Genomic DNA, 23,413 nt, shown 5'->3' on the forward strand with positions numbered 1-23,413 from the left:
TAGTGTCTCTGAATAAATACAGCATGAGAATATTTGAACAAAGGTATTCCTATGGACAAATCTTGATATGCTTGGCACCTAGCCAGAAAAGATAAGGCTATGATTTTTAAAACCAATCGTATAAGCATGAAATACTGAATGCACACTGCTGGGATTCAAAGCACCTATCCACCTCCTGTTCCATTTGCCATCCATATTGTAATCGAGGCCCATCAAGGACGGCACTGGGGCCAGCCCTTCCACATGGATAACTTACATCTCCCGAAATGCTTGTTTGTGACCCGGCATCAAGGGTCTGTCTGGAAAGAGATAAATGAGAGTTCACAGGACTGGATCTCAGGTCGGGCTCAGATCTGCCAATGCTCTGATCCAAATGAAACCGCTCCTGCAGCTTAGCAAGACTCTGTTCAGGAAATACAAAGGGCTTCAGAAGGCTGAACGTGTAAGAGGGCAAAACTTCCCCACCGGGGAAAATTAAATGGAAAGAGCTAATCTCAATGGAAAAAACAATTATTTTAGTAGGTCCTTATCACTTTAAATTATTGAAAAAACAAGAGTAGAATATAATTTTGCACATACACACGACTTTTGGAAGTATGTGAGATCATACTAAACAGGGCATCTTACCTTTCCCAAGACAGCCTGGGAATTATTCAGTCTGTGAATAAGGGTATCTTCACATTTAATACATGTAATTCTTATTTTTAAAATTCCATTGAAAAGAAGTCTCTATTTGAAAAAGCACTACTCATTTTATGCAGTAGAAATTATGGAAACACGGAACACCTATAGTGCAATCTCCTTTTGGTTATGGCAAGAAAACTTCCTACTTAGAAGACTTCTACAATTATGCCACTGTACATCTGGATGGGACCCAAGAGATTCTTGGCTCACAACAATGTTAGAGATTAGGAAACCGAAGCCCAGAAGTTGCAGTCCCAGCAGTGAGTCCGAGCCCGTCTGTCCGTCGACTGCATGGCGCTGCCTATGGCGATCCGTGTGGTTTGTAAAGTGAATAATCAAGAGTGAATGTGCCCACTGTCTGCACCCAAGTCTAACAGACTGAATTTACTTTAGAGGGAGGATGTGAGCAGGCTACTATTCAAAAGGAAAAGATCTCATCTAAATTGCTACCCAAAAACCTCCTTAAAAAACACTAATAAAAATGGTAAGAAACTTACTATTATCAACTTTAAGAAGAGTCAGGATTTAATTCTGATGTTTACAATTCTCATGATAAGGAAGTAGAAATATCAAGAGATCTGATATTTGGTTTTTTACCTAACCTTCTTTATTTTCTTTCAAAGGGATATTGATACAAAAATGTATATACAAGAGGGATAAAACTTAAATGGCCACATTAAATAATATATTACAGAAAAGAAAACCATCAGTGACCTTAGGCAAGTATTTGCTACTTTTTCATCTGTGTAATGAAAAGATTAGTATTTTTCAAACCTATCTGTGATGACAATGCACTCAATCAATTTAGCAGGTCAGGACTAGTATGTTCTTTAATGAAATAGAAGAGACTATAAAATGAAATCAGAGTGCGTTACTAGTATTAAGAGCAGGCATATTTCTGTGAAATTTGTTTTGTGCGTTTGTGTGTGTGTATGTATCTACAGGTAAAGACATTTGTGTTTTACTGGGTTTTGATGTAAAATATACTTCTTACTGTGGGTCATGGTCAGAGGTTTGAAAGTCAAGAAGATATCTAATGTCTCTCTCAGCTCTATTGTTCATTTCTGTATCTAATAATTATTTTATATGCTTTTGTAATTGAAAAGGAACCTAATCTTTTAATTTAATCTGGCCTTTGTATAAATCTAAAATTTATAGGAAGTATCAAAGATGATCTAAAATTGGTGAATTATGAAGTTCCAATATAAATTTGTTCAAGTTCTATTAACTTTTTTCAAAGGAACTATTATGCACCTTTCAGGAATTACTGATTTAATCAGCAAGATCATCGTGGAACAAAATCAAAATATATCCAAGTTTTGTATATGTTAAAACCACACACAGTCATGTGCCACATGACGACGTTTCAGTCAAGAAGGGACCACGTATCCGACGGTGGTCCCATAAGATTAGTACCATATAGCCTAGGTGTGGAGTAGGCTGTGCCAGTGAGGTTTCTGTAAGGGCACCCTGTGCTGTTCGCACAGGGACAAAATCACCTAACGACGCCATTAAGTGACATACGACTGTATTCTGGAGCAAGAATGCCTGGGTTTGAACCCAGTCCTGCCACTTACCAGCTGTGTGACTTTAAGTTATTTAACTTTTCTGTATTGTAATTTCCTTGTCTGTAGGTTGAGGATAATAACAGTGCCTATCTTTAGGGTTCTTGGGAGAATTAAATAACTATTCCGATGCAAGGCAGGCAGAAGACTGCCTGGCAGTCAGTACTTATAAATATTTGCTATTATTACTGTTATCTTTTCAATTTGATCTCTTCTTGCAAGTTATTTAAAAATTCCTCCAATGCAAAATTATATGGGTTCAGGAATTTACCTATATTCAACTAGCATTTTGAAAACTGACATGAAATAGCTGAATATTGTACTTAAATGTAGAGGTTCTATTAAGAACGCAAACACCACTACTGGCTCTAACATTTTCCCAAAGACAGACTAAAACCTTACTCGGCTAAGTAAAGAACTTCAAATATCTGAAATACAAAGAATTCTCAGCACTTGTGATAATTATGGGCTGGAGGGAAGAGAGGAGGAGGAAGAGATACACTCTTGAAAAACTGACTGTATCCGCTAAATATAGATATTCAAAATGCAGAATACTGATCACTGAATGGTTGTTTTTTTCTGCACACAAGGCTGCGTCACTGGGAGCTAAGCCCCGTAAGCTGAGGACTGCACAGGTGTAATGAGGGGATCCACTGCCATTAGCAGCTTTCCTCAGGTGACTATACAGATAGCCCCTTGCTGGGTCAACACTCCCCACCCAACCCCTAGCTAGCACCTCCGAATCACCTGGGGTGGGGAAAAGCTTTTCTAAGCTCCTCACATACCCTCCCCACACTCCTCAAGGCATATCCTCTACTTACTGGTGACAGGTGACATACCCTTTATGTACCCGGGGCTGAGGACCACTGGTTTTGATAACCCTGCTGATCTGGCTTCCACATGAAGTTTTCAGTGAGTTGCAGGGTGCGCCAGGATGCTAATCTCCTTATATGGGCTCTGGGATCCACCACCCTGTGTCTTAAAGGCCATCTAAAGCCTGCCTTCAAATAAACATATCAGAACCCTGGAACCAATCTGTTTTCCTCCATGGCAGCCAACTGCCTTAGTGCCTGTAACAGTTTCCTACGGGACCAAATTCTCTATGAATTAGGTGGGTGTGACAAAGGGCCATCCAGACTCTGGTGGAGAACTTTGGCCTCAAGGAGAGTTTCCAGGGCCCCAGAAGGTAGCTGTCTGACTTAACAAAATGCTCCATAACATACGTGCATCAGATCTTGTTTCTCTTTCTCTCCGGAGCTGATGGCCTTTCTGATAGATTTCAGCTCAGTTAGAATGGCTTTGGCTTCACTGAGCTCATAGCCGCTCTGGCCTCCAGACATTTTTTTATCAATTCTGTTAAAAGAAAAAAAAAGAAAAAGAAGAAAAGAAAAGAAATTAAAGAATGACAGTACAAGTTAAAAAAACAAACCAGCAGGAATTGGTTTCTGGGCTGTCTTAGTCCTGATTGTTTTATTACTTGACTCACATGCCAGTATCATCCCTTCAAGCCGTTTCTCCTCCTTTCTCTTCTAATCACTTCTAGCTATGACTTTTCCCATCCCCCACCTCACATCCAGTCTGTTTCTAACCATTTTCAGGCTCAGCCTTTTGTCTTCAGTCTGCCTGGGTGATCCCACTGAACTCAAACCTCATCACATGCTGATCCTGAGCTCCACCCTGAGAAAGGTTAAGGACGCAGGGAGACGATTTAGCAGAAGGACAGAAATGCCAATCAACCAGACAACCACAGAACTACAGGACTCATCCATGCCGCCGAAGTTTACATGCCACGATGTCTGTGCAAACCCAGCACAGGGCCCAGGGCTTGGTAGGCCTTTCATAAATGGTAGTGATTATTACTTATACTAATGCATATCCTACAATATTGGATTGTGTGGTTAGTTTCTTATTTCTTTTTAAATATATGGAAAGTATTTATTCTATTTTTATGACAGTTGTGAGTCAAGATAAAATTGCTTGCCTTGCTGAATGAGTCCAAATCTAGGAACAAGGCAGACGGACAGATATGTTCATTTGTCTACCAACATTGAATAAAGAGCTTCTCTATGAGCTAATTTATTTCCTCTGCAGATCTGCTCACCAAATGTCCTTACAGTTCACATGGTCACCCTATGTCAGAGGATCTCATGTAACCAAATTCTTTGTGTTTGAAGGGCCTAACCAAATTACCTAATTCTTTCTAAAAAATAGTTCAACAATTTCTTCACATCCCTCTGCTGGTTCTTCCTAGCCACCTATGCCCAAGGTTCCTTACGAACGACTGGGGCTTCACTGGAGAACACATGACTCAGCCTCTGCCCGCCAGCCCACAACTCTCACTCTCAGACAGGTTCTTGGTCTCATCCACAGACAAATACACATTCTTGGACAGATTCTTGGTCTAATCCACAGACTCTCTAGAGAAATGGCACCTATTAAATCACAGAAAACTGGCTCTGAGCTCATTTGGTTTAAAACATTTAATAATTTATATTTATTCTAATGTGAAGGGTATAATCTGAAAAAAAGACCAAAACAATGCCATCTTTTTCACTCTTCCAAGCAAAATTTACTCAAACAAGTGCAGTTTGTAGATAACATATTACCCCAAGCACTATTTTACTAAATATTTTATGCTGCTGAACAAGCAATTAAAGCCTTAAAGAATCTAAGAAAATAAATTTCATCATAAGGTCATTCGATAATAAAGTACGACGAATGGAGTCACTGAATTAAACACACACACACCAAGTGTTCAGGGTGGGAAGGGACCCTGGAGATCTACGAGTCACACTTCCTCCAAATGAAGAAACCGAGGCCAATTCAGGGGCTAAATTTGCAGAAACACTCCGCTTGTAGGGCGACTAGCCTCATAGGCCAGGGCTTGGGGCTCTTACGACTATTAGATTTATAATATTTGATAAGAACACTGGAAGTACTTTGAATATGGGTTAATTCCATTTATTTGGGAAGGCATTTGTCAGTGAAATTGTTGGCCCCCTGAAGTATTATATCTACCAACTTAGTTGAGGCAAAAGGCTTATTTTAATTAAAAAAAATAAATTGGTGAGATTTTATGAAATAGCTAGTAATATAGGCATCTCAAACTCTGTCAAAATAAATCGCTGGAGCCCAAGTAATTTCTTCCTATTTGTGTAAAACCTGCAGAATTTAACAGTAAAACAAATGTTTAATTCAGAAATCAACCATAACATTTGAAAATAAAAGCAGGATTACTTCAGGCTGCTAATTTAAACTGCAGAGAGCTTTAAAAATAGACAAAAACTTCTTGGCTATCCAATGCTCAATCACAAGTTAAAAACGACAAGAACGAGCCATCCCGGCGCAGCGTGCGCCACGGAACCCTTTTTGGCCTTTTTTCCCTTTCTTTTGCCTCCTGTCAACCTCTCTACTTTTAAATGTTGCTTTTTTCCTTTTCCTCCGAGTTTCTCCTTTTTCTCCTCCACTTTTCATCTCCCAACTTTTCTCTCATTTGACCCTGACAATAAAATAAAATATTAGCATTACGTGCTGATTTTTAAAGCAAAGTACTGAGCTTTCTGTTCTTAATTTCAGAAATGCCATTTATATTTTTCCCTACAAATTTTTTAAAAAGTTTTGGTTTGTGCCCTATAATTAATTTTTCCCATATCTTAGCCTCTTCTGAAAGAGAAGAGATTATCATTTGCATGCTTTCCCTGGAAAATATGTGCCCCTAGAGCCAAACTTTCACAGACTCTGCATATACTTTTGGCTTGCTGGGTGTTTCATCACCTCCCATTTTCCAATTTTGAGTGAACACTGGAGGTGGCAAAGTAGAAATATGCTCCTTCCTGGTATCCATCTACACATAAGCAACACTCTCGCTTAGGCCAAAGTCAAATTTGGGAACCAGAGACTGAAATGAATAACATAGAGCATAAAACTACATTCATTCATCCAGCATAAACTATTACACCAGGTAAAATGAAGCCTGACTTTAAATTACATTATAATTCCAGATTCAACAAAAATATTCCATTCTATTGTGAATACGTGAAAAGTTGCAAAAGCCTGCAGTGGGATTCTATTTAAATCTTTTCCTGAAATATATTTCCTTTCATAACCCTAAGTAAACGTCCCTTTATAGTATCAGGAATGTGGTTTCTTGAAAAGTATGGTCTCGGGGTTCAATCAATCATTATTCAAGGTTCTACTAGTATGGTGGTTAACATCTGAATGCAAACAGCTTTATTTTGTCTATAGTTAACATCAACAAGAGATGTCTCTGATGGTAGATATCATATCCTCCTGCTCTTGGTTCAAGGGATTAGAATCATTGTAAGAGAAGGCCTAAATTTCCACAACAAATGTCCATTGTTTTCTTGTGGAATGTTATTGACAGATTCTTAAACATGCCTTAGATTCCTATAAAAATTGCTTGCAAGCAAACTGCTTTGAAACAATACAGCATTGTTACATCAATATAACAAAAACAGCAAGTTTGGCTAACCTTTAATCTCGGGTGGTGACATGAGTTATAATTTCACGTGCCTTAAAAATGTTTAACGTATGGCTAAACATTTTGTGGCGCTCTTCAGAGTTTGTTTTCTCCCTCCACTCCTACCAGAAAGCCCTCCTTTATGTTGATATACAATTACTAAATAACACATTTAGGTCATCCCAGGTCTGCCCAGTTTTTAGGCAAGCTCTGCAACCAGATGAACTTCTTAGAACACAGCTGTACTCAAGAACCACCTGGAGATCTCATAAAATCTACCTGGGGTGGAGACCAGAGACAGGTATTTTTTAAAGAGCTCCTCAGAGTATTCTAATAAGCAGTTGAGAACCACCAGGGCGGGAGGAGCATCTGACAGAATATCATGGTCAGGATTACATGAGGGGAATAGGCAAAAAGGAAGAGTGAGTCACAAAACCAAACATCTGAAACCAAAGTCACGTGACTGGTGGTCAGGCATCCTGGCTGGGTATCCCGAGATGGAGCTCATCATCCAACACGCAGAACCATCAGCTCATGTTTGCCTGGCCAGAGAACATACAGGATCTGTAAATGGGGAAACGCCCTGCTGCCTTGGCTTGCTGCTGAGGGAGAGGCAGGGAAGAGCAGGAACCTGCCTGGACATGAAACCCATCAGGGAGATCCCCATAAAGACTGCACACAACGGGTGGCACTGAGCCCTGCATCATGGAGAAGGAAGGTACAAAGCAGCTGCGTGCCTTTCAAGGGATAACGCCTTTGATCCTCTCTGTGGTCATGTGGCTGTGAAACCATCGGCTGCTTCTCTTGCATCAGAGACCCTGTGTTGGGAATTGTGAGAGCTAGAAAGTCTCAGTGTGCCTGTCAGGGCTTACTTAGGCCGGGCATCATCAGCAGTGAGAGCAGCGGCTTCTGGGGGCTGGCAATGCAGCAGGGATTTCCAGGCCCCGCTCCCCTCTGCCATCTACATTTCCATCTCACCTGGCCCAGCCCAGAGCTATGCCAATGGCCCATCAGACTTCAGTACATAACTGGAAAGGGCAGGAGGCACCCGGCAAATGAGGAACTCACCCAGCTCCTCTGCGCACGATCCTGACTTGCTCCCGAGCTCAGCCACGGTCCAGGCACGCCTGGGGCTGACGGAGGGCAGAGAGATGCCTCCACCAGGGCCCAGGGCAGTGGAGCTCAGAGTCTGGCCCCAGAGCAGAACGCGGAGCACGCTCCCTGCACCTACTGCCTTGGCTGCACGCCCCCATCTCAGACAGGCTGCCAGCACCCAGGAGACAAGTCAAGTTTCTCACTTTAGCTTCTTTGGATCTCTAATGATTACTAAAAACTTCAGACATTTTCAAAGTGTATAGATTTTCCCAAGTTTCTTGCTTGTCAGTTGACTGCTTTTTTGTTTTTTGGTGCAGAGCTTTGAGCTTTTTACTTTATGTTTCTTCGAGAAATCTCTTATGTAAAGTACTTTTATTTCCTTCGTCTTAGTTAGGGGGCTTTGAATTATTCTAAAGTCAATTTTAGGATTTTTATACTCACTGTTGCAACGTTTCAAAGCCTTGTTCTTTATAGAGCAATTCTTGCTTCATCTGTGAGAGCTCTCTCTTCAGCTTTTTAACCTTTTGTGAGAAATCAATGTAAATATGAATGTTTGTAAATAATTAGCAACACTGCTTTAAAAGATAATCCATTAGTAAACTATTAAACACATAATCAGTCATTAGTTTAACATTCACTCTACTAGTTTCTCCTTGACAGAAACTCTATGGAAGGTAGATTAATTATTTTTACATTACCAATCATGTACATTATCACTAATATTTACCTTCATCATCTTATTTAGCAATATTCCTCTGAGCTGGACATGACAATTGTCTCCATTTTGTGATAAACAGCCAGTAAGGAGAGAGTCAGAACTTCAAACCAAGGTGGCTCTGACTCTGTCCTCACCCTTCCTTCACTCTGCTCCAGGACCACTGGCCACCCCGTTTCTCAAACATGCCAGGCAGGAGCTGCCTCAGTGCTTCCGCACGTGCTGTTCCCTCTGCCTGGCAGGATTTCCTTCAGATACTCAATAGTTGACTCCTACTCACTCAGGTCTTGGCTCACGCACTGCCTTTTCAAAGAAGACCACTGTAACTGCCCTCTTCCTGCCATCTCTCTATGTATTTTACAGTACTTCTCAAGAGCGGAAGTCCTCTCTGTACCTGTTTCCTGTCTGTCCCCCAGGAGAAAGTAAGCCACGTCCCACCAGCGGTGCCCTGAACTTCTAGAACAGTACCAGGCAAACAGTAGGTGATGAATAAATATGTGTTGTCAAACTGATAAAAAATATTTTTTTCCTGTTGCCAAGTACATTCTTTGGTAATAACAACACTAAAATCTGATAGATCAGAAAAACAGCAGAAGCCTGGTTTAGTCACAAACAAAAGGTCTTCACATGTATCAGAAAGTTACTTCCATATATTAAGTGTTAAGCACATTCTGTTACACCGTATTTCAATGTGCTTTTGAACTTTTATTTCCTATTTATTCTACCAATTCCTCAAATATTTACTGACTCTCCACCATGTGTCAGGTCCTGGGTCTGAAGTGTGAACAAAACAGACACGATCTTTGCCCTTATAGGGTCTTATAGAACAACAGAATAGGTCTTACAGGTTCTCAATAGAACAATGGGGGAGCCATATATTGAGCAAATGATCATCAGATAAAATAAATCTTACCAATTACCACAAGTGATACAAAGGAAAAGTTCAGGATACTTCAAGATATAAAAGGTGAACAGGATCTAATTTAGTCTGAGGGGTTGGGTAAAGCCTTGCTAAGAAAATGATGTTTAAGCTGAGAGGGTTAGTGGGGCTTCACTTGGTAGAACGGAGTCCTCCAAAGGCTGAATTTGCCCAGGGATCTCAGCAACGTGGCAGCGTAAGTGCTCCCTTCATCTCTCCCGCTTTTGAGTTACAACAAAATGGACATTCACTGATCAGTGGAGGATACTCACACTGCACATCAGGATGCCTGAGAGACCTGTGCAGCGATACATCTGAAGGTGGAAGGACTACCCCCAGGGAGGTGGTGGAGATAGGGAGCAGCCCAGGCTTGGACCCAGTGGGGAGATCCTGCCCACAAAGCACAACAGCTGGTGCGATCCAGGAGGAGACAGCAGTGGATCTGCGCACCTGGGTTAGTTGTCAATCACATATCTGACAAGGGATTAACTTCCAAAATATATAAAGAACTCATACAACTCAACAACAAAAACACAAAGAGCCTGATCAAAAAATGGGCAGGGGATATGAACAGATGTTTTTCCAAGGAAGATATACAGATGGCCAAAAGGCATATGAAAAAATGTTCAACATCATTAATCATTAGGGAAATGCAAATCAAAACTACAATGAGCTTTCACCTTTCAACTGTTAGAATGGCTATAACTACCAAGACAAAAACAACATATGTTGGAGAGGATGTGGAGAAAATGGAACCCTTATGCACTGCTGGTGGGAATACAAACGGTGCAGCCACCATGGAAAACCATATGGAGATTTCTCAAAAAATTAAAAATAGAAATACCATATGACCCAGCTATCCCACTGTTGGGTATTCATCCAAAGAACTTGAAATCAACAATTCAAAGACACTTATGCACCCCTATGTTCACTGCAGCATTATTCACAATAGCCAAGATGTGGAAGCAACCCAAGTGCCCATCAACTGATGAATGGATAAAGAAGATGTTGTGTGTGTGTATATATATATATATATATATATATATATACACACACACACACAATGGAATACTACTCGGCCATAAAAAAAGACAAAATTATGTATTATGTATTATGTTAAGCAAAACAAGCCAGACAGAGAAAGACAAACACTGTATGATTTCACTCATATGTGGAAGATAAACAAACACATGGACAAAGAGAACAGATTAGTGGTTACCAGAGGGGAAGGGGGTTTGGGAGTGGGTATAAGGGGTAAAGAGGCAGATATATATGGCAGCTGACAAACAATAATGTACAACTGGAATTTCACAATGTTATAAAATATTATGACCTCAATAAAATAAAATAATTTTTTAAAAAGGCAGAGCTTGCAGACAAACCCTAAACTGTGGGAGGGGAAAACTCAGCAAATCTCTGGATTTAAGAATGCTAGCATTGCTGGATTACAGAGGTGGTGTGCGGCATGAGAAGGGATTGGAAAAGAAGGCCTGATTACATAGAGTCTTGAAGCCATGCTGAGGATTTCTAAAACCTATCCTACGAACAATGAGAATCAAGGAGGGATTTGAAAGCATGCTCTGCTTTATGATTTTAAAACATCACTGTGATGACTCTGTGGTCATTAGACCAGAGGGGCCAAAAGGGGCCATTCCACCAGCACTGTGGGTACGGGTGCAGGCAGCACTATGGAGAGTAGAGCCCAGAGGAAGAATGTATTTTGGGGTAGAATCAACAGGACTTGGTGACGGACTCAAAGTGGAGAATGAAGGAGAAGATGTGCCTAAGACCACCTCCAGGATTTTGGCTTGCCAGTAGGGTGCATGAAGGTGCTTTCCTAAAGAGTGGGACAAGATTTGGGGGAAAGACCAGGGTTTTCTTTCAGATATTTATTTTTCTGATACCCACGAGACTTCAAATGCAATTGGAATACGTGGCCTTGATGTTCAGAAGTGGTGCCTGGACTAGAGACATAAACGGAGTCACTGACATAAAGACGATATTTTAAATGCATAAGAATAAATGAGATCACCTGGAGAGAAGACTGAAAAGAGAAGAGAGTGAGGAACACAGCCTGGGCATCTTCATCATTCAGAAGTCTACCAGAGGAAAACACAAAACACGCCACGAAGTAGTGGTAAGAGTAACTGGAGGAAAAAAAAAAAGAGCATCACGGAATAAAAGAGAGAGAAAGTCAAGAGGGAGACTGGGTACTACAAGGAATAAAATGACAAGGACAGGAGCTGAGTAATACCCATGTTAACACCCATACTTAAGGGCACAATTTGGATATAGTAGATATTCAATAATTTATCTGTTAAGTTTATCTGAATGTTTCACAGTCTGTATCCTAAGGCACTTATATTTTATTAGGGAAAAGGAAATACAAATAACTGTGTTGCAAGGCCTGATTTATAACTACTAACAGAGGTATAAACAATGCTTTTGGAATTCAAAAGAGGAAAGGATTCCTTACGGCTTGGGGATGAGGGCTGACCTCATGGAGGAGGAGATATCTGAACTGGATTTTGAAGGTGCTTTAATATTCATGAGGAGCAATGAGCTCATTCACACTGTGTCATAAAGACATTTCACCTTTAGCATTAGACCGTTATCGCGTCGAGAGAGCCATCAGCAATCAACAGCTCACTCGGCATGTACTTCTACTTCTGGCCGCACCCTCAAGAGCTTTTTACTAAAAAGACTGTAACATTTTTATTTTTAAAAAAACCAGTTAATCCAAAAATCAATAGCAACTCAAATAGCTGGGCCGAAACCTGTCTTTACTTTTGGAAACACAGTTGATAAAAACAATGGTGATATTGGGGCTGACCCGGTGGCGTAGTGGTTAAATTCCTGCACTCTGCTTTGGTGGCCCAGGGTTTGCCGGTTTGGATCCCGGGTGCAGACCTAGCACCACTCATCAAGCCATGTTGTGGCAGCATCCCACATATAACATAGAGGAAGATGGGCACAGATGTTAGCTCAGGGCCTGTCTTTCTCAACAAAAAGAGGAGGATTGGTGGCAGACGTTAGCTCAGGGCTAATTTTCCTCAAAACAAACAAACAAACAATGGTAATATTGAGCCCACTGAGAACAACCGAATTTAAACAATCAGTATATTTCATTGACAGAAAATAGCCTTCTACTTAAAGTCATTTGGACTGTGATGACACACTAATTTAATTTTTCCAAAAATTATCATTTAAAATCTAAGTTAACTTTTGGCAACTCAGATGCTCCTCTGTTTAAGTGATGGGAGTGAGAGTTTACTGTATGTTTGCTGACAATGATGGAGGAAGCTAATCCGTGCTTTCTTTTCCTCCACATTATTTACTTTACCTAAAGTTGGCTCTAAGCTCCTGTTCTTATTTTGGGAAGTCTGCTTAGTGGATGACCTGAATGAGTCTCAGCTCCTGAATATCAATGTTGCATTTTATTTTGTTAACTATGAAAAAGTGTGATTCTACTCCACTGACAAGCGAAAACACATTATTTCCAACCGGACATTACTTCCAATTGCTCTTAGTTTTAAGAGTAAGGTCTTAATTCGTTCAACCACCTTTCTTCTCGGAGAACCATTTGACAAGATTAGCTACTAAAGGATCACTGTTTCTATTCTTCCATTCTCCAACCTAGCCTCAAACGTAGGACACGGGATGTAAAAACAAGTGTCCTTGGACCACAGCTAAACGATGAGCTAATGCTCACCTGCAAATTTAGCACAATGTGGACTCTGCTAGGAGCAATAATGAGAGCTAAAATTCACGAGCACTATATGTATTCCAGGCATTGTGCTAAATATAAATACCTGTTTTCAATCCTTATAACTACTCTATTAGGTAGAGACAGTTTTAATTCTTATTTTGTAGCTGAGGAATCTCAGATCTAAAGAGAATAAGTAATCTGCTGAAGGTTACACCACTACTAAGCAGCAGAAAGCAGTCTAGAACCCAGGAGAATTTTTTTTAACTACAATTATAAAAGTTTTGGCTATTAATGGCATGACAGTACATGTAAGATCAAAGACAAACTAGAATTGTAGCACAATAACCTAAATAAAATCTATGGCTGTTATTCTTCCTTAGAAACTTCACTATTCCTTCATCCCATCCCCAACTGAAGATATGAACAGCCCAGACGCCCTAGAGCCTGGCTACTTTCTGCAGCTGTAGCCAACCATCTAATTTTACAGACCTATTTCTGTGGAATCAAATCTCACAACCCAGAGCACCAAATTGGAGGCAAGAGACCCAGGACTTTTGCACATTTCTTGCTTTCTAAACAGACTACACTAAAGCCACTGACATTTTCAATTGATTTTAAAGTCATTTCTGAAAACCAGGAAGATACTGTGATTAAATGTGATAAGTATGACTGGAAATCACAGAGCCTCCGACCATCTCTCACAATCCTAGTGTGTAATAAGCTTTATTTTAAAAGGGGGAGAAGGAAGGTGACAATGAAGGAAAAGTAAATTCCAGAACCTGTGGACCTTGGAAGGATCACAAGACAGGCAGGTTTCGTAAGTGTGCCCTGAAAGTGAAGCCAGCGACCTTAAAGCTGTAATGAGTGAAATGGCATTTTGCTAATGACCACTTTCCCTTTGCACCATTTTTTCCATTGTCTGGCCGGGAGCCCCTTAAGCAAGCCAACAAAGGGCAACTGTCACCTTGCTCCTTCTGGAAATCTTTCTCTTCACTACCGCCTCCACCTCACTGAAATCCTCACCACCCTCCTCCTCTCTAAAGACATCTTTAAAGAAAATGAGAAATCAGCTCCAGAAAGTCAAAGAATTAATAATGAAAACATTTTTGATTTTACTAAAGAATAGAGGAAAACAGAATCCCAGATGCCATTAGAGCCATGTGTGATGTCTAATAAATGGATTCAGTTATCAGAAACAAGATATTGAATACAATATTGTGTTTAAAAACCCAAAGTTTTGTTTAACAACAATATAAAGGGAATAACAAAACAAAAGCCACTGAGAAAAATTATATGAGACATTTATGAAAGACACTATCTTAAGATACAAATAATAGATACAAATATGGAAGGTCAATGCTACATCTGCACAAGAAGTTAAAATAAACCAATAAGTTGCCACACGACCCAGCAATTCCACTCCTTGGCATTCACCCAAGAAATATGAAAGTTTATGTCCACACTAACATTTGCGCAGGAATGTTCATCATGACACTGTTCAAAATGGCCAAAAAGGGAAAACAACTCAAACATCCACCAACTGGTGAATGGGTAAATGAAATGTACTCTATCTGTACGATGGAATATTATTCAGCAATAAAAAGGAATGAAATGACACATGCTACACATGGATGAATCTTGAAAGCATCATGCGAAGTGAAAGAAGCCAGACACAAAAGATCACATATTGTATGATTCCATTTATACAAATATCCAGAACAGGCAAATCAGAGAGACAGAAAATAAACTGGTGGTTGCTTGGGGCTTGAGGGTGGAGGAGAAGAGTGTGGGAAATGGGCAGTGACTGCTAATGGGTACGGGGCTTCTTTTAGGGGAGACAGAATGGTTCTAAAATTAGATTGTGATGACAGGTATACAACTAAATATAATAAATTACAACTGAATATACTAAAACCCATTGTACTGTACATTTTAAATAGGTGAATTGTACGGTATGTGAATTATTTCTCAATAAAGCTGTTAGATTTAAAAAAACGCAAACCAACAAATGGAAACAGAAAAGGTAGAACATCACCCACACACAAAACCAAATCATCTCCTAACAAAGACAAAACTGAAAACCAGGGTATCTCTATATGCCAATTAAACTGATAAAAAATAAACACACATCACAGAAACTTGGTCACGGCGTCCCATTTCAGATTAACACCCGAAGTCTTCACGGCGGTCACGAGGCCTACAAGCTGCGTCTCCCTTTCCTCGCCGAAGTTAACTCTCACCTTCCCTCCCTCTAACGTGGCCGCATTTGACTTCTCATTGTTCCTTGAAGATTCCAGACCTTCTCCAGCATCAGGACCTTTACCAACTCCTCCCCATCTAGATGACTTCTTCACCATCTCTGTTGAGCCTTTGCTCACTGTCGCCTTGTCAACGAGACCTACTCTGAAGACCCCATTCAAGCTGCAGCGAGACCTACTCTGAAGACCCCATTCAAGCTGCAGCGAGACCTACTCTGAAGACCCCATTCGAACTGCAGCCCCACGCCCTCTTCTACAGCACCTGTTCTTAGCTGCACTGATTTTGGAAACAAAAAAACCCATGATATTATTTTTAAATGTTCCTGTACTAGGTTTACCAATATTTTGTTTAGGATTTTGGCAGCTATGCCTATGAATAAGACTGGCCATTTTTTTCCCCTCATATTATCTTGTCAGAATTTGGTGCCAAGGTTATGCCAGCCTAATCTGCAGGGTGTCTCTGGAATTTCATTTATCGTAAAAGGGCTATTCAGATTTTTTCTTTCATATTGAGTCATTTTTGGTCAATGATATTTTAATAGAAATTTATTCTTTCCATCTTGAAATTCAAAAGTAATAGTATAAATTTGCTTATTTCTCTTATTTCTTAAGCATCTAGAGTTTTACCTCTTTTCATTCCTTACATATTTTTGTTTCTTTTTCCTCTCACTTTTGAGTCACTCCTGACAGTTATCTGTCAATTTTACTATTCTCTCAAAGAACTAAATTTTGCTTTCACTGATGCTCTTTATTACAGCCATGCTCACTATTTCAATAATATCTTCCCTTAACTTTATTTCCCGTCTTCCACTCTCTTCAGATTTACTCTGGTGTTCTTAGGTTGAATTCATTGCTCAGTAATTTTTAAGACTTTCTTATTTTCTAGTACATGCAATTAAGGCTTTAAGTTTTCCTTTAATTCTTTTCTGACACTATTAACTAAACTACAGATTTTTTTAGGATTCTCTACTTTTTCCACTACTGTCTTTCCTCTATTCCAGGATCCAACTCAGGACACCATGTTGTATTTACTTCTGTCTCCTCAAGCTCCTCCAATCTGTGACACGTCCTCAGCCTTTCCTTGTCTTTAAAGATCTATTCGTTCTTGAATAGGTCAGATGTTTTGCAGCGGGTACCGTCGGTTTGCTTGAGGCTTTCTCCTTAATAGACTGAGGTTCTAAATTTGGAAGAAGACCACCACAGAGGTGATGTGTCCTCAACAAATGCTATCCGGGTACATGCTATCAACTTGACTTATCGCTGGTGACAATAAGTCATTAACCTTAATCACTTGGTTATGGTAGTATTTGCCAGATTTCTTCACTGTGAGCTTACTCTTCTTCCCTTTCCATGTTCTATTCATTAGAAGTCCATACTCAAGGAGAGAGGAGTATCAAACATTAGTGGACATGTTAAAGCAATCCGAGTTAAGCGATGCGTATTAGGGGGGGAGATACTTTGAAGCTACACAAACATCCTGTTTCTCAAAGTTTTACTTACTAGTTTTAGCAAAGAATATTCATATATTTTTGACCCATTATTATTTAGAAGTGTATGGTTCTGGATATCCAAATTATGTAGCTTCTAAGTTTTTTAAACTTAGAAGTAAAACATGCACACAGAAAAGGAAAGAATCTTGAGTATACCACCCAATGAATGACCCCACCGTTAAAACACCCATGGAAAGGCCAAAAGTTCAAGAAATAATTCATTATCAGAATCCCAGAGCCATTCTTGTGCCCCTCCAAATTACTGAAGCTTCTCTTCTCCCCAAAGTAACCACTATCCTGACTTCTAACCCAATAAATAGACTTGTCTTTTTTGAACTTTATATAGATGGGATCATACAGTGTGTATTGTCTTACTTCTAGCTTCATCTGCTCAACACTGTGTGGCTGCAGGCAATTGTACTAACTTATTTTCACCGCTATACAATGTTCTAGTGAGTGACTACACATAATGAATTCAGCCATTCTGCGGCTGGTAGACATTTCAAGTTTCAGGCTATTACACTATGAGCATTTTATTCACAGGAGTGAAGCTGCGTGGTAACAGGTGTGCACACGGTCAATTTTATTAGGAAAGGCCAAACAGCTTTCCAAAGCGAATGTGTCACTTTATACTCCCACCAGCAGTAAGGAGTTCCAGCAGCTCCACACCTTGACAATTCTTTGTATTGTTGGTCTTTTTGATTTCAGCTCTTCTAAATGGTGTGAAGCAGTTATTTTTAAATTGAATACTAACAAATTCATTATAGTCACAGAGTGTGGTCTGATCAATACTTTGAAACTTATTGAAACTAACCTAATGGCCCAATATCTGGTTAGTTTTCATAAATGTACTGTGTTTAAAAAGAATTTTTATTCCCCACTTTTTTGGCGCAATGTTGTATATACATTAATTAGATTACATTGGTCAATCATGTTATTCACCTATTCTATACTATTTTTTTTATCTGTTTGACCTATCAATTATTGAATGTTACACTGGAATCTCCCACTGTGATTGTGGACTTGTCATTTTCTACTTGGATTTTCTGCCAATGCTTGCTATATATTTTGGGGCCTGTATTTTAACAGAGGCATTAGAGATTCATGGTCCTCTTTTTTTTTTCTTAGCAAAGCATTTTGCCTTATAATCTACCTTTTCCAAAATTAACAAAGCTATACCAGCTTTATTCAGATTAGAATTTGATTGTTGCATCTTTTTTCCATCCTTTTATTTTTAACTTTTCTATATCTTTATTTTAGGTGTCTCTTATAAGCATCACAAGACCTTTATTTCCAAAACCAGTCTGTCAATCTTTGTCTTTTTACTAGAGCATTTAATCCAATTACACTTAATTCTAATTACTGATACATTTAGACTTAGTTTTACCATCTTATATTAGATGCTTCCTTTGGTGTGCCTTTTTGATTCTCTTCTCTTCTTTCCTGCTTTCTTAAGTATTTCCAGTGGTGAAGAAATAGTGGTGCCATATGTTACTTTCTGATTTTGTCTGAAAATGGTTTTATCTCATCCATATGCATGAAAGATGTTTTGCTGTGTATAAAATTCTGGTTAATGGTTACTCTCTCTTAGAACACTCAAAGTATTACACTATCATTTTCCTTCCATCACAGTTATGGAATAGTCAGCTATTGTCGAATTGTTGATTTTATTACTCTGGTAGCTTTGAATTTTAATCATTACATGATTAATTTATAGAATTTCTCCTTGGTTCTTTTTCTTTTTTTTTTTGAGGAAGATTAGCCCTGAGCTAACTGCTGCCAATCCTCCTCTTTTTGCTGAGGAAGGCTGGCCCTAAGCTAACTTCCATGCCCATCTTCCTCTACTTTATATGTGGGATGCCTACCACAGCATGGCATGCCAAGTGGTGCCATGTCTGCACCCGGGATCTGAACCAGTGAACCCTGGGCCGCCAAAGAGGAACGTGCACACAACTGCTGCACCACTGGGCCGGCCCCTCCTTGGTTCTTTTTCATACATCCTTGATCATTTTCATCGTATCTTCCTTACTCATATTTTCAATTCCTTTTTTATTTCTTGAAACATACTAACCACCCATATTTTGTATTCTCTACCTAAAATCAACATAATTTGAAGCATCTGAAGACCTGATTTTATTGTCTGTTTTTCTGCTAGTTTTTATTGATGAGACCTTGTTTCTAATTAAATTTGTGATTTGGGGCTCTGAGTTCATGCAGGAGTCTTCTTCCAGAGAGGATACGCACCTGCAGGCAACTGGAGGCACAACTATCTGCCACTGCCTAAACCTGTCACAGCTTACACAGTGTTTAGCTTGCACTTTCTCAGACCATCCAGATAAGTGTGAACTCAGGCTACAAACCCATGTAAGGGGCATCAGATGGTGATAAGTTCAAAGATCCAAATTGTTTTTTTCTTTTTCAACATAGCGTTGTTTTTTCCAAATAGGCAAATTTCCTTCCTGCTTTCTAGAAGTGGTGGTGGTGGTGATGGCAGTGGCAGGTATGCTGGGGTGGCTGGGTTGGTTGAGCTTAAGTCTAGTATTCTCTTACTGAGGGTTTAATCTTTTGGGGTCCCACTTTTATGCAGTTGGGCTTTGTCTCCACGAGACCATGAAAGCAAGAATGTGGAAGGTGATGTTCACCCAGCTTGGCCAATTCCCTTGGGCTAAACCCAGCTTTCGTGCTCTGATTATTATCCCGGGTTCCATGTCTAGCTGACAGTCTCCGTGAATGCCTTTCTTGCCAGCTCATTCATGCTTTTACTTTTCTTCATTTATATCATATTCACGTCACCATTTTTAGTTACCCTCAGGAGACGTGCAGTGTGGGCATAGAGTTCACCATTCTGTTAACAGAAAAGCCCCCTAACGTTGGTTTTCTGTGCTTTCTCTTTCCTATTCTTGTGATATCACGACAAGGCTTGATTTGGTTTTCCACACCTGTAAAAATATTGAGCTGCTCTACTGAGTAGCTCTATTTTAGAGCTACTTTATAGTACCCCTGTTTTTTATTTCATTAATTATTGTTCCTATCTTCATTTCTTTCCATTTTCTTTCAGTTTAGTCTGCTCCTTCTCTAATCTTTTTAATATGTTTAGTTATTAATGCTAACATTTCTTTTTCATTTAAGACTATAAAAATTTCTTACTAAAAATTGCTTTAGTTGTAGCTCACAAATTTTTTATGTATTTTTATGACCATTCAATTCTAACTACTTTCTATATTTCCATTTGATTTTTTTAATCCATGAATACTGCTAAATTCTATTTAAAAATTGTTTAAAGTTCCATCTAAGAATTTTGTGATTTTCTTAAGTTTTATCTTTTTGTTACTGATTTCTAACTTAATTAGCAGCATGATCAGACAATGTGCTCAGTTTGACATCAATTCATTGTATTAAATTTTTTTTTTTTGAGGAAGATTAGCCCTGAGCTAACATCTGTGCCCATCCTCCTCCATTTTTTATGTGGGATGCCTGCCACAGCATGGCTTACCAAGCAGTGCCATGTCCGCACCTGGGATCTAAACCAGTGAACCCCGGGCCGCTGAAGCGGAACATGTACACTTAACTGCTGCCCCACCAGGTTGGCCCCCATTGTATTAATTTTTTCAGGGCAGTTTTATGGCTAGCATGTCGTTAATTTTTATAAGTGAGTGCTGGAAAGAAATCTGCATTCACTGTTTGGTGGGCTCCACATATAACGATTAGACTAAGTTTATTAACTTAGTTGTTTGAACTCCCCACCCTAAGACAACATAAGCTCCATAAGAGCAACCCTCTTGTTTTGTTTCAGCTATTCCTCATTGCCTCAAACAGTGCCTGACCTATGCTAAGTACTCCATTTGCTCTCTGCTACAGCAAATGTGTCAAACAGTACCTGGCATGTATGAAGCACTCAATAAATAATTGCTTAATCAATAAAAGACTGAAGACTTGCCATCCTGTCAGTTATTGCACTTGATTTATCAAAATGTCTCACTATGAGCATGGCTTTGTCTGTTACTTCCCATAGTTCTGCCACTCATCGCTTTAAATGTTTTGTCGTTAATTTAAGTAAATAAGTTCATGACTGAACTTTTCACACTTAAATCACTGATCCATCTGGAATTATTATATAAGGGATAAGGTACAGATCCACCTTAATTTCCTGTAAAATGGGCAAAGAGATGTCCCTAAGCATTCACTGAATAATCAATTTTTTCCCTAATGACACAGAATGCCACTTTTATCATATTTTAAATTCAATGAGGCATTTCTGCGTATTTCTGGATATTCAGTTCCACTGATCTTCCTATTTTTGTGTCAATATCACACTTTTATAATTACTGGAGATTTAAGTACTTTAAATATATTAACATAAATACCTATAGGCTATTGCCAACCCAACTGTAATAAACATTCATGCATATAGATTGTGGTCTCTAAATACCATTTCTCACTAAAAAGAATAAGAATTTCTTGGAAAAATGTCTGATTCCAGGTCTAGGGCAAAAAAAGTCAAGAACATCTTTTCAGACCAGGGAGAAAGAAACTATAAGAATACTGGGATCAGAGAATTCAGGAGCCAGTATAAAGAGGCTCCTTTATGCATAAGACAGGACAAGGTGAGTTCAATAAGAATGATAATTGTCAGGACATCGATAATGTTTATATGTGTGAGCACATACTGATACTTAAACAAATTCAACTCTGTTAGTCACCTCTGGCAGATGCAAAGCCACAGCTCATCATTTGAAAACAGGTTTTAAAAAAAGGAAAACAATCCAATATTTATCCATCTTTCCAATATGAGATGAGGGTAAGCAAATAGCAAATAGCAGTGGGGTGGGGGTGGGGTTCTTTAGAGAAGTATCCCAACAAATAAATAAATAAATAGGAATAACACAATTAGACTAAAATCATTTGCAACCCTTAATGAAATAACGAATCTAGACGATGACCATGAATGATTACTACTATAATAAAAGGGAAAAAATGAGATACTGTATACCTGAGATGGTATAATACTATGATGAATCCTAACCCCCCCAAAAAACTACATCTCATAATCTCTACATCTAATTAGCAATTTATAGGAAACAAAGGGGCCAAGAAATTTGTTCAAGTAGACTATGAGGATATGAAATACAAAAATCAGACGAGGACTTCTACAAGTGACCTGGGTTTTTTGAACAGCTTCACATAAAAGAAGAGAGAGTGATTAAAATAGACTTCAGAAATATATCTACCAACTGCAGGGTATAGACCATATTTGGACCCTGATTCAAACAAACCAACAGAAAAACAAATTATGACACAAATGGGAAACATAAACCTTGACTGGATATTTGAATGGTACCAAAGAATTCTAAGTTGACTTTTCAAAAAGTGATAATGGTATATACAGCAGTTATATTTTTGAAAACACTTCTTAGCTTTTAGGAATAGATGCTGAAATATATATAGAAGAAATTATCTACTATCTCAAATTATCAAAATAATTTACTATCTCAAATTATCAAAATAATTCAGTGGACTGGGGAGAGAATGAAAGATAAAATTATTGAGGCATGTGATGGAAATAGGGAGATAATTATACCATTCTCTCCACTCATGTACAGTGTTTAATATTTCCCATAATAAAGTATTTTTTAATCTAAAACAACCCCCCCCAGTTTAACTCCTTTTAAATTTTTCCTATTCCTGTTTAGTCATTTGTCCAGATGATATTCTGCAAAATTTTACCTTGTTTCCCCTCCTCCACTCCCAAATTAGGATTTTGATAATGTGTCCTTCCTTATAATATTTATTCTTTCTATTCAAGAAAAATGTATGACTCTTACCTATTAAAACCTTTTTTTAATATCCCTCAATAATGTTTTATAATTCTCTCTACATTTCTTGATAAAAGTTATTCCTTGGTATGATTTTTGTTTGCTATTATGAATATGATTTTTCACACTATATTTTCTAAGTAGCTATAAGTATGTAAAAAATATTTTGTATGTATAAAAAACACACATTCTATTTATTGCTTCTAATAATTATTCATTTAAATCTTTTCCCCCATGTAGAAAGTGATATTTTAATTATCTTTATTGCTGAATAAATGATTTATAATAAAATTCACCAACTGAAAATAGGAAATATGATGAATTTAGAAAAACATACATAATCACGTAACTACCAGGCAATCACCACATACTTCTTCAGGCCCCTCTGTCATCTATCCCCACCTAGCCCCTAGCAACCACTGTCCCACTTTCTGTCAGATGCACCTTTTCAAGAATTTCATATAGACGGAAGCACACTCTAAGTAGTCTTTTGTGACCGGCTTCTTTCACTTATCAATTGCTTTCAAAATTCATCCATGCTGTGAGTATCAGCAGCTTGCTCCTTTTTATTCCATTTTATGGATCTACCACAATGTACTTATCCATTCACCCACTGATGAACATTTAGGTTTGGGCTAGTAAGAATAACACTCCTGTGAATATTTACACTTAAGTCTGAGTGTGG

General features: G+C 38.8%; 1 protein-coding gene across 1 annotated transcript in view; it reads right to left on the reverse strand.

Annotated features, from left to right (window-relative positions):
* Positions 1-23,413, reverse strand: part of WWC2 (WW and C2 domain containing 2) — a 210,470-nt gene that overhangs the window by 62,076 nt on the left and 124,981 nt on the right. Inside the window, exons 5-7 of the mRNA XM_070598578.1 lie at positions 8,266-8,345; positions 3,473-3,602; positions 257-403 (exon numbers count right to left, since the gene is read on the reverse strand). Coding sequence (XP_070454679.1) covers positions 257-403; positions 3,473-3,602; positions 8,266-8,345 — 357 coding nt within the window. The remainder of the gene's footprint in view (positions 1-256; positions 404-3,472; positions 3,603-8,265; positions 8,346-23,413) is intronic.

The sequence above is a fragment of the Equus przewalskii genome, chromosome 28, assembly GCF_037783145.1.
Source record: "Equus przewalskii isolate Varuska chromosome 28, EquPr2, whole genome shotgun sequence".
In the NCBI taxonomy this organism is placed as follows: Eukaryota; Metazoa; Chordata; class Mammalia; order Perissodactyla; family Equidae; genus Equus; species Equus przewalskii.